At 46.1% G+C, this 16755-nt stretch overlaps 1 protein-coding gene across 1 annotated transcript in view; it reads right to left on the reverse strand.

The window, feature by feature from the left end:
• Nucleotides 1-306: 306 nt before the first annotated feature.
• The window catches only part of LOC121564974 (ryanodine receptor 2-like), a 165116-nt gene continuing 148667 nt past the window's right edge, over nt 307-16755 (reverse strand). The window contains 4 exon segments of the mRNA XM_045222019.1: nt 307-539; nt 3236-3383; nt 9977-10151; nt 13305-13388. Coding sequence (XP_045077954.1) covers nt 307-539; nt 3236-3383; nt 9977-10151; nt 13305-13388 — 640 coding nt within the window.

The following is a 16755-nucleotide window of genomic DNA, read 5'->3' on the forward strand; positions in this document are numbered from 1 at the left end:
GATACACCTGAAATCCCCAAATCAGGTTTGCCATGCCTACTGAGAGAATAACAGCCTGAAGCATATCTATAACTGAACTAAACACCATATAGATTATCACGGAAACTAGGTATGAACAATTTCCTAGAAGTTGCCAACAGGAAATAGCAAAATTCTAGGAAGTCTAGGAAGGATGAAAGGCCTTCTGGGTAAATAAGGTACTCTGAAAGTACTGTGGACACATTTGAAAGTCTACAGGTTGTAGACTTCTTCTACATGTTGAAACATTTCCTTTAATAAACCTCAATTAACGATAATCAATAAAAATCAATCAATCACATTCTGACTCACCTTGAATCCGTCGAAGACGAAGGCGTGGTGGTCAGAGCCCAGCTCCTGGTCAGGTAGACAGCCGGGCCGTGCCCAGCCGACCCTCATCTCCCCCGACGTCAACACCTCAAACTCAAAGTACCACTTCCCAGCGTTCACACTGTACGTCTTCTCGGCTCGGAAGATACGGAACCGCTCAGCAGACATGCTACCGATGTCAGCTCTCGCTGCTGAAACAGGACCAGACAACATGTTTGGCTTAGAGGGGACCAGTGGTCTGCTCCTGTCTACCTCTGGGGGCACAGTCCAACTGGGTTGATCAACAACTGTAACAACTGAAGCTCTTTTTCTACGTGGTGACGGCTGCACCTTTCCTACTCCCAGTGTACTGTAATAACCTGTTGTAGGTTGTTTAATAAGTGTACTGTAATATCCTGTACTATACTCTGCCATTAATACACAACCTGTTGTAGGTGGTTTAATAAGTGTACTGTAATATCCTGTACTATACTCTGCCATTAATACACAACCTGTTGTAGGTTGTTTAATAAGTGTACTGTAATATCCTGTACTATACTCTGCCATTAATACACAACCTGTTGTAGGTTGTTTAATAAGTGTGATCATTTCTCAAAAACAGGTCCACCCTGAGTATCCCTCAACTAGAACGATGTGTCTTGAAGGGTACTAAAACAAGCCAGGCCAATCTCCACAGCTATCTCCACAGCTATCTCCACAGCTCTACAGTTCAGAGCAAAACCAATATTAAAATGATATTTGTCTGGGAGATAGCTGTGGAGATAGCTGTGGAGATAGCTGTGGAGATAACTGCTGTATGCTCCTGCAATAAAACACTAAATCCGAACATGCCATGAGGAAAAATAAATCTCCTTGTATAAAATATTGGGCGTCATAAAAGCCCCCTTGAACAGACTAGTGGGTCAATTCGTCATTGGGGTTATATAAGAGACTCTGTGGGGTTTAATGTGCAGTTGGCGAGGGAGAGTAACGGGGTAGTGGTTTTAATCCAGGTCGCCGATGTGGAGGGAGGTGAGGGGTGTGTTCGGACTGAACCATGAAGGAGGTGAGGGGTGTGTTCGGACTGAACCATGAAGGAGGTGAGGGGTGTGTTCGGACTGAACCATGAAGGAGGTGAGGGGTGTGTTTGGACTGAATCAAATCAAATTTTATTTGTCACACGCGCCGAATACAACAGGTGTAGACCTTACAGTGAAATGCTTACTGACAAGCCCTTAACCAACAATGCAGTTTTAAGAAAAATAAGTGTTAAGTAAAAAATAGATTAAAAAATAAAATAATAATTAAAGAGCAGAAGTAAAATAAAATAACAGTAGGGAGGCTATATACAGGGGGTACCGGTGCAGAGTCAATGTGCGGGGGCACCGGTTAGTCAAGGTAATTGAGGTAATATGTACATGTGGGTAGAGTTAAAGTGACTATGCTTAGATAATAAACAGAGAGTAGCAGCAGCATAAAAGATGGGGGGGGTGCAAATAGTCTGGGTTGCCATTTGATTAGCTGTTCAGGAGTCTTATGGCTTGGGGGTAGAAGCTGTTAAGGAGCCTTTTGGACCTAGACTTGGCGCTCCGGTACCACTTGCCGTGCGGTAGCAGAGAGAACAGTCTATGACTAGGGGAGCTGGAGTCTTTGACAGTTTTATTTTTTGCTTGTAAGCAGGAATCAGGAGGGTAGAATTATGGTCAGATTGACCAAATGGAGGGCGAGGGAGAGTTTTGTATGAGTCTCTGTGTGTGGAGTAAAGGTGGTCTAGAGTTTTTTTCTTCCTCTGGTTGCACATTTAACATGCTGGTAGAAATTAGGTAGAACAGATTTAAGTTTCCCTGCATTAAAGTCTCCGGCCACTAGGAGTGCCGCCTCTGGATGAGCGTTTTCCTGTTTGCTTATGGCCTTATACAGCTCATTGAGTGCGGTCTTAATGCCAGCCTCGGTTTGTGGTGGTAAATAGACAGCTATGAAAAATATAGATGAAAACTCTCTTGGTAAATAGTGTGGTCTACAGTTTATCATGAGATACTCTACCTCAGGCGAGCGAAACCTCGAGACTTTCTTAATATTGGATTTCGTGCACCAGCTGTTGTTTACAAATATACACAGACCGCCACCCCTTGTCTTACCGGAGTCAGCCGTTCTATCCTGCCGATGCAGCGTATAGCCCGCAAGCTGTATGTTATCATGAAGGAGGTGAGGGGTGTGTGAGGTAGAGTTTGGACTGAACCATGAAGGAGGTGAGGGGTGTGCGAGGTAGAGTTTGGACTGAACCATGAAGGAGGTGAGGGGTGTGTGTGAGGTAGAGTTTGGACTGAACCATGAAGGAGGTGAGGGGGTGTGTGAGGTAGAGTTTGGACTGAACCATGAAGGAGGTGAGGGGTGTGTGAGGTAGAGTTTGGACTGAACCATGAAGGAGGTGAGGGGTGTGCGAGGTAGAGTTTGGACTGAACCACGAAGGAGGTGAGGGGTGTGTGAGGTAGAGTTTGGACTGAACCATGAAGGAGGTGAGGGGTGTGCGAGGTAGAGTTTGGACTGAACCACGAAGGAGGTGAGGGGTGTGCGAGGTAGAGTTTGGACTGAACCATGAAGGAGGTGAGGGGTGTGTGTGAGGTAGAGTTTGGACTGAACCATGAAGGAGGTGAGGGGTGTGTGTGAGGTAGAGTTTGGACTGAACCACGAAGGAGGTGAGGGGTGTGTGTGAGGTAGAGTTTGGACTGAACCACGAAGGAGGTGAGGGGTGTGCGAGGTAGAGTTTGGACTGAACCATGAAGGAGGTGAGGGGTGTGTGTGAGGTAGAGTTTGGACTGAACCATGAAGGAGGTGAGGGGTGTGTGTGAGGTAGAGTTTGGACTGAACCACGAAGGAGGTGAGGGGTGTGTGTGTGTTTTGACTGTACCATGGTCCTGATCCGGAGCCTCCAGGTTGTATCCGTACCCCAGCAGGGTGCGGACAGCCTCCCTCAGACTGTCCTTGTTGGACTTCTTGGTCCTCTCGTCCAGCAGAGTGTACGGAACCAAGCGGGGGTTCCTACGATTCTTCACATCCTTCACAAGGAAGGGGGAGATAGTTAGGACTTCATTAACACACTGAACTAAAGAAGAGGAGATAGGACTTCATTAACACACTGAACTAAAGAAGAGGAGATAGGACTTCATTAAACACACTGAACTAAAGAAGAGGAGATAGGACTTCATTAACACACTGAACTAAAGAAGAGGAGATAGGACTTCATTAACACACTGAACTAAAGAAGAGGAGATAGGACTTCATTAACACACTGAACTAAAGAAGAGGAGATAGGACTTCATTAACACACTGAACTAAAGAAGAGGAGATAGGACTTCATTAACACACTGAACTAAAGAAGAGGAGATAGGACTTCATTAAACACACTGAACTAAAGAAGAGGAGATTGGACTTCATAAACACCAATGGCACGTTGCTGATTTTGTACGTTTGCCCACTGACAAAGACATGATTAGTCTATAATTTTAATGGTAGGGTTATTTGAACAGTGAGAGACAGAATAACAACAAACAAATCCAGAAAAACGCATGTCAAAAATGTTATAAATTGATTTGCATTTTAATGAGGGAAATACGTATTTGACTCCTCTCAATCAGAAAGATTTCTAGCTCCCAGGTGTCTTTTATACAGGTAACGAGCTGAGATTAGGAGCACACTCTTAAAGGGAGTGCTCCTAATCTCAGCTTGTTACCTGTATAAAAGACACCTGTCCACAGAAGCAATCAATCAATCAGATTCCAAACTCTCCACCATGGCCAAGACCAAAGAGCTCTCCAAGGATGTCAGGGACAAGATTCTCGACCTACACAAGGCTGGAATGGGCTACAAGACCATCGCCAAGCAGCTTGGTGAGAAGGTGACAACAGTTGGTGCGAATATTCGCAAATGAAAGAAACACAAAAGATCTGTCAATCTCCCTCGGCCTGGGGCTCCATGCAAGATCTCACCTCGTGGAGTTGCAATGATCATGAGAACGGTGAGGAATCAGCCCAGAACTACACGGGAGGATCTTGTCAATGATCTCAAGGCAGCTGGGACCATAGTCACCAAGAAAACAATCGGTAACACACTACGCCGTGAAGGACTGAAATCCTGCATCGCCCGCAAGGTCCCCCTGCTCAAGAAAGCACATATACAGGGCCATCTGAAGTTTGCCAATGAACATCTGAATGATTAAGAGGAGAACTGGGTGAAAGTGTTGTGGTCAGATGAGACCAAAATCGAGCTCTTTGGCATCAACTCAACTCGCCGTGTTTGGAGGAGGAGGAATGCTGCCTATGACCCCAAGAACACCATCCCCACCGTCAAACATGGAGGTGGGAAACATTATGCTTTGGGGGGGTTTCTGCTAAGGGGACAGGACAACTACACCGCATCAAAGGGACGATGGATGGCGCCATGTACCGTCAAATCTAGGGTGAGAACCTCCTTCCCTCAGCCAGGGCATTGAAAATGGGTCGTGGATGGGTGTCCCAGGATGACAATGACCCAAAACACACGGCCAAGGAAACAAAGGAGTGGCTCAAGAAGAAGCACATTAAGGTCCTGGAGTGGCCTAGCCAGTCTCCAGACCTTAATCCCATAGAAAATGTGGAGGGAGCTGAAGGTTCGAGTTGCCAAACGTCAGGCTCGAAACCTTAATGACTTGGAGAAGATCTGCAAAGAGGAGTGGGACAAAATCCCTCCTGAGATGTGTGCAAACCTGGTGGCCAACTACAAGAAACGTCTGACCTCTGTGAAGTCATGTTTTGCAGAGGGGTCAAATACTTATTTCCCTCATTAAAATGCAAATCAATTTATAACATTTTTTGACATGCGTTTTTCTGGATGTTTTTGTTGTTATTCTGTCTCTCACTGTTCAAGTAAACCTACCATTACAATTATAGACTGATCATGTCTTTGTCAGTGGGCAAACGTACAAAATCAGCAGGGGATCAAATACTTTTTTCCCTCACTGTATGTTAGCACAGCTGAAAACTGTTGCGCTGATTAAAGAAGCAATAAAACTGGCCTTCTTGAGACTAGTTGAGTATCTGAAGCATCAGCAATTGTGGGTTCGATTACAGGCTCAAAATGGCCAGAAACAAATAACTTTCTTCTGAAACTCGTCAGTCTATTCTTGTTCTGAGAAATTAAGGTTATTCCATACGAGAAATTGTCAAGAAACTGAAGATCTCGTACAACGCTGTGTACTACTCCCTTCACAGAACAGCACAAACTGGCTCTAACCAGAACAGAAAGAGGAGTGGGAGGCCCCGGTGCACAACTGAGCAAGAGGACAAATACATTAGAGTGTCTAGTTTGAGAAACAGACGCCTCACAGGTCCTCAACTGGCAGCTTCATTGAATAGTACCCGCAAAACACCAATCTCAACGTCAACAGTGAAGAGGTGACTACGGGATGCTGACCTTCTAGGCAGAGTTGCAAAGAAAGACTGGCCAATAAAAATACAATATTAAGATGGGAAGTCTGAGATATGGCTTTTTCTTTGCAACTCTGCCTAGAAGGTCAGCATCCCGGAGTCGCCTCTTCACTGTTGACGCCACCGATGGACAGTACCATAAAATATGTTCTATTGATTCTGTTTCCTCGTGGCAGAGTCTGCACAAGTCTGACTGTTCAATGCCACATATATTGAGCATTTTTTTAAATAATAATAATAATAATATGCCATTTAGCAGAGGCTTTTATCCAAAGCGACTTACAGTCATGCGTGCATAAATTTTTTGTGTATGGGTGGTCCTGGGGATCGAAGCGTTACAAGCGCCATGCTCTACCAGCTGAGCCAAAGAGTAGCTACTTGCTACTTTTTGTAGCAAGTATTTTATATAATGGCTTAAATTGAAACAAACGGATTGTGGTTTTATATGTCAGTTCATAGACCCGATGACAAGGTATTGAGACATCAGAAACCTGTTCCCAACGGACTTGAATTTTACACGGTATTGCTGTCAAACCTTTTGACTAAGTGAAACTGATACATTTTTTGATTTATACAAATCATTTAAGCCATTTATGATTTTTACTGGGTGGCAGACAGACTAATTATTTCTTCTTTAAGTAATTGTCTCTTCCAATTTTGTGGCCGAGCTGCGATGAGTTGGTTATCATTTTGTATTGAGCATACACCTCCACACACCTCCGTACACCTCCGTACACCTCCGTACACACCTCCGTACACACCTCCGTACACCTCCGTACACCTCCGTACACCTCCATACACCTCCGCACACCTCCGCACACCTCCGCACACCTCCGCACACCTCCGCACACCTCCGCACACCTCCACACACCTCCACACACCTCCACACACCTCCACACACCTCCACACACCTCCACACACCTCCACACACCTCCACACACCTCCACACACCTCCACACACCTCCACACACCTCCACACACCTCCCACACACCTCCACACACCTCCCACTCACACCTCCACACACCTCCACACACCTCCACACACCTCCATACACCTCCATACACCTCCATACACCTCCATACACCTCCATCCACCTCCACACCTCCATCCACCTCCACACACCTCCATACACCTCCATACACCTCCATACACCTCCATACACCTCCACACCTCCACACACCTCCACACACCTCCACACACCTCCACACACCTCCATACACCTCCATACACCTCCATACACCTCCACACACCTCCACACACCTCCACACACCTCCCACACACCTCCACACACCTCCACACACCTCCATACACCTCCATACACCTCCACACACCTCCACACACCTCCACACACCTCCACACACCTCCATACACCTCCATACACCTCCACACACCTCCACACACCTCCACACACCTCCACACACACCTCCATACACCTCCACACACCTCCATACACCTCCATACACCTCCCCACACACCTCCACACCACACCTCCACACACCTCCACACACCTCCATACACCTCCATACACCTCCATACACCTCCATACACCTCCATACACCTCCACACACCTCCACACACCTCCACACACCTCCACACACCTCCACACACCTCCATACACCTCCATACACCTCCATACACCTCCACACACCTCCACACACCTCCACACACCTCCACACACCTCCACACACCTCCACACACCTCCATACACCTCCATACACCTCCATACACCTCCATACACCTCCACACACCTCCATCACACCTCCACACACCTCCATACACCTCCACACACCTCCACACACCTCCACACACCTCCATACACCTCCATACACCTCCATACACCTCCATACACCTCCATACACCTCCATACACCTCCACACACCTCCCTCCATACACCTCCATACACCTCCATACACCTCCATACACCTCCACACACCTCCACACACCTCCACACACCTCCATACACCTCCTCCATACACCTCCACACACCTCCATACACCTCCATACACCTCCATACACCTCCACACACCTCCATACACCTCCACACACCTCCATACACCTCCATACACCTCCATACACCTCCATACACCTCCATACACCTCCATACACCTCCATACACCTCCATACACCTCCATACACCTCCACACACCTCCATACACCTCCATACACCTCCACACACCTCCATACACCTCCATACACCTCCATACACCTCCATACACCTCCATACACCTCCATACACCTCCATACACCTCCATACACCTCCATACACCTCCACACACCTCCATACACCTCCATACACCTCCACACACCTCCATACACCTCCATACACCTCCATACACCTCCATACACCTCCATACACCTCCATACACCTCCATACACCTCCATACACCTCCATACACTGTTGTTGGTTGTTTGTGTGACAATTTTACCGTTCTTGTTTACGATGGCCTTCATAAATATTATACCCTTTTTGTACATTTCGGTACAACGGAGGCTTTAGGAGAGAGGTTTAATGTCTTATATGTAATAATTTTAACCCTCCAAACTCATGTTGGTTACATAATAATGCTTGTTTAACTCTATCTGGTTTGCCATTCCAAATAAAGTGAAATATTTGTTTCTCACATTATTTGAAAAAGGATTCTCCTGGAGTCGGTAGAGCCATAAATAAATATGTAAACTGCGATATCACTAGAGAATGAATCAGAGTAACCTTCCCATAAATGGATAGGTGTTTCCCTCGGTTTCTAGGTTCTATCTGTTTTGCTGAGTTTTCGATCAAAGTTAGTTGCAAGATCGCTCAACTTTTCCGGGATATGTACACCAAGCACATCGACTTCACCATCCGCCCATTTAAATCGGGAGACCACATGGCAATTTAAAGATTGTGTCTTTTAGAGACCCAATCAGTAATATAGTACACTTCTCATAGTTGGGTTTTAGTCCAGAGAAACTGGAGAAATTATCCAGGCCCTCAATGAGGCCCTTCAAGGTTGAAGATTGAGGACTCAAGAGAAAACTTGAATCATCGGCATACATTGATATTTTTAGCCCCTTAAATGTTATCATTTGATCTGATTTTTAAAGCTAACAATTGTGGCCATAATAATTAGTTATGGTGACAGAGAGCAACCTCTTGACAATTCAGTTCTCAGAGAAGTAACCGTTAATTTCTTATTTTACATAAAGGATTGTTGTACATGACTTTTACCCATCTTATGAGAGATTCTCAAAATCTGCTATAAAGATTATACCTGGTTTCCCTGCATTCTCATAGTTTTCCATTATTTCCAGCAGTTCTCTAATGTTGTCTCCAATATATCTTCTTTTTAAGAATCCCATCTGATCGTGATGAATAATGTCCGGTAGGACCTTTTTAAATTCTATAAATACATTTAGCCAATATTTTCTGCGTCACAAAATGAGCCATTGGAGTGAGAGAGACAGCACAGCCAGACGTGGGATCCAGACTACACCACTGCCAGGGCTGCTGGGTCTAATTGTATACAGAGTCTGCAGTATAGTATGTAGTCTGTACTAAGATAAGGCTAACTTTAGCTGACAGGCAGAGCAGGAAAACTCTCATCTCCCAGTGGTGATAAATAGTTCTAGTTACAGCTGCACCTCTGTAGTGGACTCATTAAAGGTGTAGTGGGTCTTACATGTTTCATGGGGGGCTGTTGAGATGCTGCAGCAACCCTGGTCACCACCACGTTGCTGCAGTAACCCCGGTCACCACCACGCTGCTGCAGCAACCCCTGGTCACCACCACCCTGCTGCAGCAACCCCTGGTCACCACCACTCTGCTGCAGCAACCCTGGTCACCACCACGCTGCTGCAGCAACCCTGGTCACCATCACCCTGCTGCAGCAACCCTGGTCACCACCACCCTGCTGCAGCAACCCCTGGTCACCACCACGCTGCTGCAGCAACCCCTGGTCACCACCACGCTGCTGCAGCAACCCCTGGTCACCACCACCCTGTTGCAGCAACCCCTGGTCACCACCACTCTGCTGCAACCACCCTGCTGCAGCAACCCCTGGTCACCACCACACTGCTGCAGCAACCCCTGGTCACCACCACCCTGCTGCAGCAACCCCCGGTCACCACCACTCTGCTGCAGCAACCCCTGGTCACCACCACGCTGCTGCAGCAACCCCTGGTCACCACCACGGCTAAACACACACACCTTTGGGTGACACACCTGCTGGATGCCGTAGGTCCAGCCCTGGCGTATGCGGTCCCTGGCCCACACATTGTGAGCGTTCTCCGCCAGCTTGTCCACCATGGCCTCCTGGGTAGAGGCCAGCTTGATGTGGCCCAGGTCCATAGGAGCAGGCTTGTAGCCACTAGACAGCTCATAACTGGACCAGAGAGGATGCACACATAGAGAGACAAAACATTAGTCTAGGGAGACGCTGTTGAATGGAAGAAAAACAGTTTGGCATGAGAATGACATAAGGACTAGGTTAAAACAGACACCCATCTGGTAAAGGTTAAAACAAACACCCATCTGGTAAAGGACTAGGTTAAAACAGACACCCATCTGGTAAAGGACTAGGTTAAAACAGACACCCATCTGGTAAAGGACTAGGTTAAAACAGACACCCATCTGGTAAAGGACTAGGTTAAAACAGACACCCATCTGGTAAATGACTAGGTTAAAACAGACACCCATCTGGTAAAGGACTAGGTTAAAACAGACACCCATCTGGTAAAGGACTAGGTTAAAACAGACACCCATCTGGTAAAGGACTAGGTTAAAACAGACAACCATCTGGCAAAGGACTAGGTTAAAACAGACACCCATCTGGTAAAGGACTAGGTTAAAACAGACACCCATCTGGTAAAGGACTAGGTTAAAACAGACACCCATCTGGTAAATGACTAGACTAAAACAGACACCCATCTGGTAAAGGACGAGGTTAAAACAGACACCCGTCTGGTAAAGGACTAGGTTAAAACAGACACCCATCTGGTAAAGGACTAGGTTAAAACAGACACCCATCTGGTAAAGGTTAAAACAGACACCCATCTGGTAAATGACTAGGTTAAAACAGACACCCATCTGGTAAAGGACTAGGTTAAAACAGACACCCATCTGGTAAAGGACTAGGTTAAAACAGACACCCATCTGGTAAAGGACTAGGTTAAAGCAGACATCCATCTGGTAAAGAACTAGGTTAAAACAGACACCCATCTGGTAAAGGACTAGGTTAAAACAGACACCCATCTGGTAAAGGACTAGGTTAAAACAGATATCCATCTGGTAAATGACTAGTTTAAAACAGACACCCATCTGGTAAAGGACTAGTTTAAAACAGACACCCATCTGGTAAAGGACTAGGTTAAAACAGACATCCATCTGGTAAAGGACTAGGTTAAAACAGACACCCATCTGGTAAAGGACTAGGTTAAAACAGACACACATCTGGTAAAGGACTAGGTTAAAACATACACCCATCTGGTAAAGGACTAGGTTAAAACAGACACCCATCTGGTAAAGGACTAGGTTAAAACAGACACCCATCTGGTAAAGGTTAAAACAAACACCCATCTGGTAAAGGACTAGGTTAAAACAGACACCCATCTGGTAAAGGACTAGGTTAAAACAGACACCCATCTGGTAAAGGACTAGGTTAAAACATACACCCATCTGGTAAAGGACTAGGTTAAAACAGACACCCATCTGGTAAAGGACTAGGGTTAAAACAGACACCCATCTGGTAAAGGACTAGGTTAAAACAAACACCCATCTGGTAAAGGACTAGGTTAAAACAGACACCCATCTGGTAAAGGTTAAAACAGACACTCATCTGGTAAAGGACAAGGTTAAAACAGACACCCATCTGGTAAAGGACTAGGTTAAAACAGACACCCATCTGGTAAAGGACTAGGTTAAAACATACACCCATTTGGTAAAGGACTAGGTTAAAACAGACACCCATCTGGTAAAGGACTAGGTTAAAACATACACCCATCTGGTAAAGGACTAGGTTAAAACATACACCCATCTGGTAAAGGACTAGGTTAAAACAGACACCCATCTGGTAAAGGACTAGGTTAAAACAGACACCCATCTGGTAAAGGACTAGGTTAAAACAGACAACCATCTGGTAAAGGACTAGGTTAAAACAGACACCCATCTGGTAAAGGACTAGGTTAAAACAGACACCCATCTGGTAAATGACTAGGTTAAAACAGACACCCATCTGGTAAATGACTAGACTAAAACAGACACCCATCTGGTAAAGGACGAGGTTAAAACAGACACCCATCTGGTAAAGGACTAGGTTAAAACAGACACCCATCTGGTAAAGGACTAGGTTAAAACAGACACCCATCTGGTAAAGGTTAAAACAGACACCCATCTGGTAAAGGACTAGGTTAAAACAGACACCCATCTGGTAAATGACTAGGTTAAAACAGACACCCATCTGGTAAAGGACTAGGTTAAAACAAACATCCATCTGGTAAAGAACTAGGTTAAAACAGACACCCATCTGGTAAAGGACTAGGTTAAAACAGACACCCATCTGGTAAAGGACTAGGTTAAAACAGACATCCATCTGGTAAAGGACTAGTTTAAAACAGACACCCATCTGGTAAAGGACTAGTTTAAAACAGACACACATCTGGTAAAGGACTAGGTTAAAACAGACATCCATCTGGTAAAGGACTAGGTTAAAACAGACACCCATCTGGTAAAGGACTAGGTTAAAACAGACACCCATCTGGTAAAGGACTAGGTTAAAACATACACCCATCTGGTAAAGGACTAGGTTAAAACAGACACCCATCTGGTAAAGGACTAGGTTAAAACAGACACCCATCTGGTAAAGGTTAAAACAGACACCCATCTGGTAAAGGACTAGGTTAAAACAGACACCCATCTGGTAAAGGACTAGGTTAAAACAGACACCCATCTGGTAAAGGACTAGGTTAAAACAGACACCCATCTGGTAAAGGACTAGGTTAAAACAGACATCCATCTGGTAAAAGACTAGGTTAAAACAGACACCCATCTCGTAAATGACTAGGTTAAAACAGACACCCATCTGGTAAAAGACTAGGTTAAAACAGACACCCATCTGGTAAAGGACTAGGTTAAAACAGACACCCATCTGGTAAAGGACTAGGTTAAAACAGACACCCATCTGGTAAAGGACTAGGTTAAAACAGACACCCATCTGGTAAAGGACTAGGTTAAAACAGACACCCATCTGGTAAAAGACTAGGTTAAAACAGACACCCATCTGGTAAAGGACTAGGTTAAAACAGAAAAAGAGCTGGTAAGGCACAAGCTAAGGCAAAATATGCACGTAAACTGAAATGTGTACCAGTACATCCAACACACTAGCAGTCATTGCACAGTTATTGACATTGCACTTGGAGGAGGTAGACAGCTATGAGCAGAGATGGCAATCTTAGCTACTAGGAGCAGAGTCTGGAGAACATACAGTAGGTACTAACTGTTGTGTAATAAGATGGTACAGAATGTGAGGAAAGTGACTCACGTGGCGGAGAGCTTGAGGTTCTTCACATTCTCCACAGCATGCTCATCAGCCAGCCCCACGTGGCAACCCAGGGCCAAGAGAGTCCTTCAGACCAATCAGAAAGGAGAAGCATTGTCAGGTTCACTAAGAGAGGGTCTGAGTAACTCCACACTAATCACAGAGTAGGAAGAGCATAGCTCTCACTTTGGAGGTGTCTCCACTGAGTCTTGAAAATATGAGGACGATCATTAATCAACATGAATATTCGATGGAGGAAGCTGAGGTGAGGAATCGGTCATTATTGGTCAATTATTCATTTCGATACGCGCTCTCCGAAGCCAGGTAGTCTCAACGTATCAACCCCTCAGGGGACCCCCGACACTGAAGATAGTACGCGCCAAAGAATGGGCAGTGACGTCTAGCCGGTAGAACCTCGTAACAGTACGAGGGGACGCCCAACAAGCCGCATCGTAAAATCTCCTGCAAGGAGATGCCCTTAAACAGAGCCCAAGAAGCAGCCATACCTCTGGTGGAGTGAGCCCTCAGGTCTTCCGCAGGATGGAACCCCTTGCTATTATAGGTCAATATAATAGATTCCACAATCCAATGTGATAACCGTTGACGAGAGGGGGGGGGGGCCCTCCTGTTGGGAGGCGTCCAGGACACAAATAGTTGGACGCTATTGCACAAAGCTCTCGTTCTATCAAAGTATTTGTGCCAACGCACGTACTGGACACAAACGGTGTAGCCGCTCCTCTTCAAGGGCAACCAGTAAAGCATTCTTAAAGGACAGATATTTCATCTCCCTGCTCTCCAGCGGCTCAAAGTGCTGCTGAGAAACAGCCTGAAGCACAATAGACAAATCCCATGACAGGGCTAAAGGCTAAAGGCTAAAGGCTAAAGGCTAGGGAACTGGATGTGAAAACCAGCGTGTTACTGCCAGAGCCTATATGACAGGGCTAAAGGCTAAAAGCTAAAGGCTAAAGGCTAAAGGCTAGGGAACTGGATGTGAAAACCAGCGTGTTACTGCCAGAGCCTATATGACAGGGCTAAAGGCTAAAGGCTAAAGGCTAAAGGCTAGGGACCTGGATGTGAAAACCAGCGTGTTACTGCCAGAGCCTATATGACAGGGCTAAAGGCTAAAGGCTAAAGGCTAAAGGCTAAAGGCTAAAGGCTAGGGACCTGGATGTGAAAACCAGCGTGTTACTGCCAGAGCCTATATGACAAGGCTAAAGGCTAAAGGCTAGGGACCTGGATGTGAAAACCAGCGTGTTACTGCCGGAGCCTATATGACAGGGCTAAAGGCTAAAGGCTAAAGGCTAGGGACCTGGATGTGAAAACCAGCGTGTTACTGCCAGAGCCTATATGACAGGGCTAAAGGCTAAAGGCTAAAGGCTAAAGGCTAGGGACCTGGATGTGAAAACCAGCGTGTTACTGTCGGAGCCTATATGACAGGCCGAGATAGCAGCTACAGTGGGGAAAAAAGTATTTAGTCAGCCACCAATTGTGCAAGTTCTCCCACTTAAAAAGATGAGAGAGGCCTGTAATTTTCATCATAGGTACACGTCAACTATGACAGACAAAATGAGGAAAAAAAATCCAGAAAATCATATTGTATGATTTTTTATGAATTTATTTGCAAATTATGGTGGAAAATAAGTGGGAGAAATTTTAAGTGGGAGAACTTGCACAATTGGTGGCTGACTAAATACTTTTTTCCCCACTGTAGATATACTTCTTCTCACACTGATCTCTGCTAACCAGAGCTTGCCTGGCCATCAAAGGGCTGATGAAGGATGGCCTTCTTCTCACACTCTGACTAGACTGGGGAGTATGAGGCTTAGAAGAGGAGAACTGTTTCACCATTTGGGGATAAGACCGCTCCGACGTTTAGTACGCCCGGGACATGAGTCGTGTGTAGTGACAGTAGGTGTACTCTGCTCCACAGCATAATCCTGGTGGATAGTCTGTAAGCGCAGGGAGTGAGGGCCACCGCAGTCGTTTTGTCCGTTCTGATCAAAACGTGACAATTTCAAAGGGAGGGTAGAAAGTGTTTCAGTGAACAAAACACTGTCAGCAATGCTGAGTTGCGAATGCGGCGACAGCGAGGTATTCTTAGGCTGTGCCCTGAAAAGCAAACCTTACAGACCTCCTGTGTGCTGGCAGAATGCTTATGTGAAAATAAGCATCCTGCAGGTTGGCTGATATGAACCAGAGAGTAGAGAGTAACCATATGACGAATAGAGTGAGACAGCACGTAGAGAGTAAACATATGGAACGTATCAGATAGCTGTAAAGGACCCATAGGTCCAGAAAGGGGGGAGGGGAACCAGGAAGTACCAGGAGTAGAAGCCGCGATGGCTCTCTGCCGCTGGTATCGCCCTGATAGCCCCTTTGATTAATAGAGAGGAGATTTCCTGCTCTAGTATGCATGTCGAGTCGCCAGTCGACTGATTCCAGAACTCAGTTGAGAACGAGCAGTCTGTACCCCTTTGTAAGTGTGGACAAGACCCAGGGCTGGACTGCGCATGCGCGCCAGTTCCCTGCTCTTGCGGCCACAGGTTGGTTGACTCTCGCTCACCAGTGTTGGGCGGAGGTCAAGCCACTGTCACCCTTCCTACGTCCCTAAATCATGGAAGAAAGGCCTGCTAGCCCAGTAGCGCCTTGATAGGTGTGAGCTAGTTTATTAGGTGCCTTGCTGCTAATGGCTAGCTGGGGTGGGCACTGTGTATAAACGCTATAGCCATGGTGGGTTAGCGTAGGCATTAGCTAGCTAGCAACCAGCATGTGGGCTAATGGTTGTTATAGCTAGCAATGCTTATGCTACCGTATGTGCAGATAGGGAACTCGTTCTGAGTTAGCTAGCAACGCTTATGTGGATAGCTTGCTTTCTAGCGAACTATCCAGGTTAGCTTGTGACCTGCAGCATGGGCTAACCAAGTCTCCGTAGCTAGCTGTGTGACGCTAGCTACCACAGGAGATGAAGCATGTAGCAAGTTAGCACAGTGATACCCGGAGGAAAGCTAATCCTTTAACAGTTTGAACGTAGCTAGCGTTCGCCTCGGTTAGTCTTGCGACAAACAAAAGCGCGGCTCTCGACTGATAAGCAGTGAAGCTAGGACAATCGGTTGAGCTAAACAAGAGCGCGAGCTAGTAATTCTATCCTTCCAGGTAGAAAAGCTAGTCGGTAGAATAGCTAGCCTTGTGGCGTACAGAATTACTGCAGTATAACTCTGCTTCTGAAATATAGAATAGGACCCTGCGTTACAACAGTATGACTCTACCTCTGGAACACATAGCTCTGTCAGATTCATTCTACGTCTACACTGAGTGTACAAAACATTAGGAACACCTTCCTAACATTGAGTTGCACTCCCTTTTGCACTCAGAACAGCCTCAATTCGTCGGGGGGCATGGACTCTACAAGGTGTCGAAAGCGTTGCACAGGGATGCTGGCCCATGTTGACTCCCA

This window comes from Coregonus clupeaformis, chromosome 1 (genome assembly GCF_020615455.1).
Source record: "Coregonus clupeaformis isolate EN_2021a chromosome 1, ASM2061545v1, whole genome shotgun sequence".
NCBI classification, from domain to species: Eukaryota; Metazoa; Chordata; class Actinopteri; order Salmoniformes; family Salmonidae; genus Coregonus; species Coregonus clupeaformis.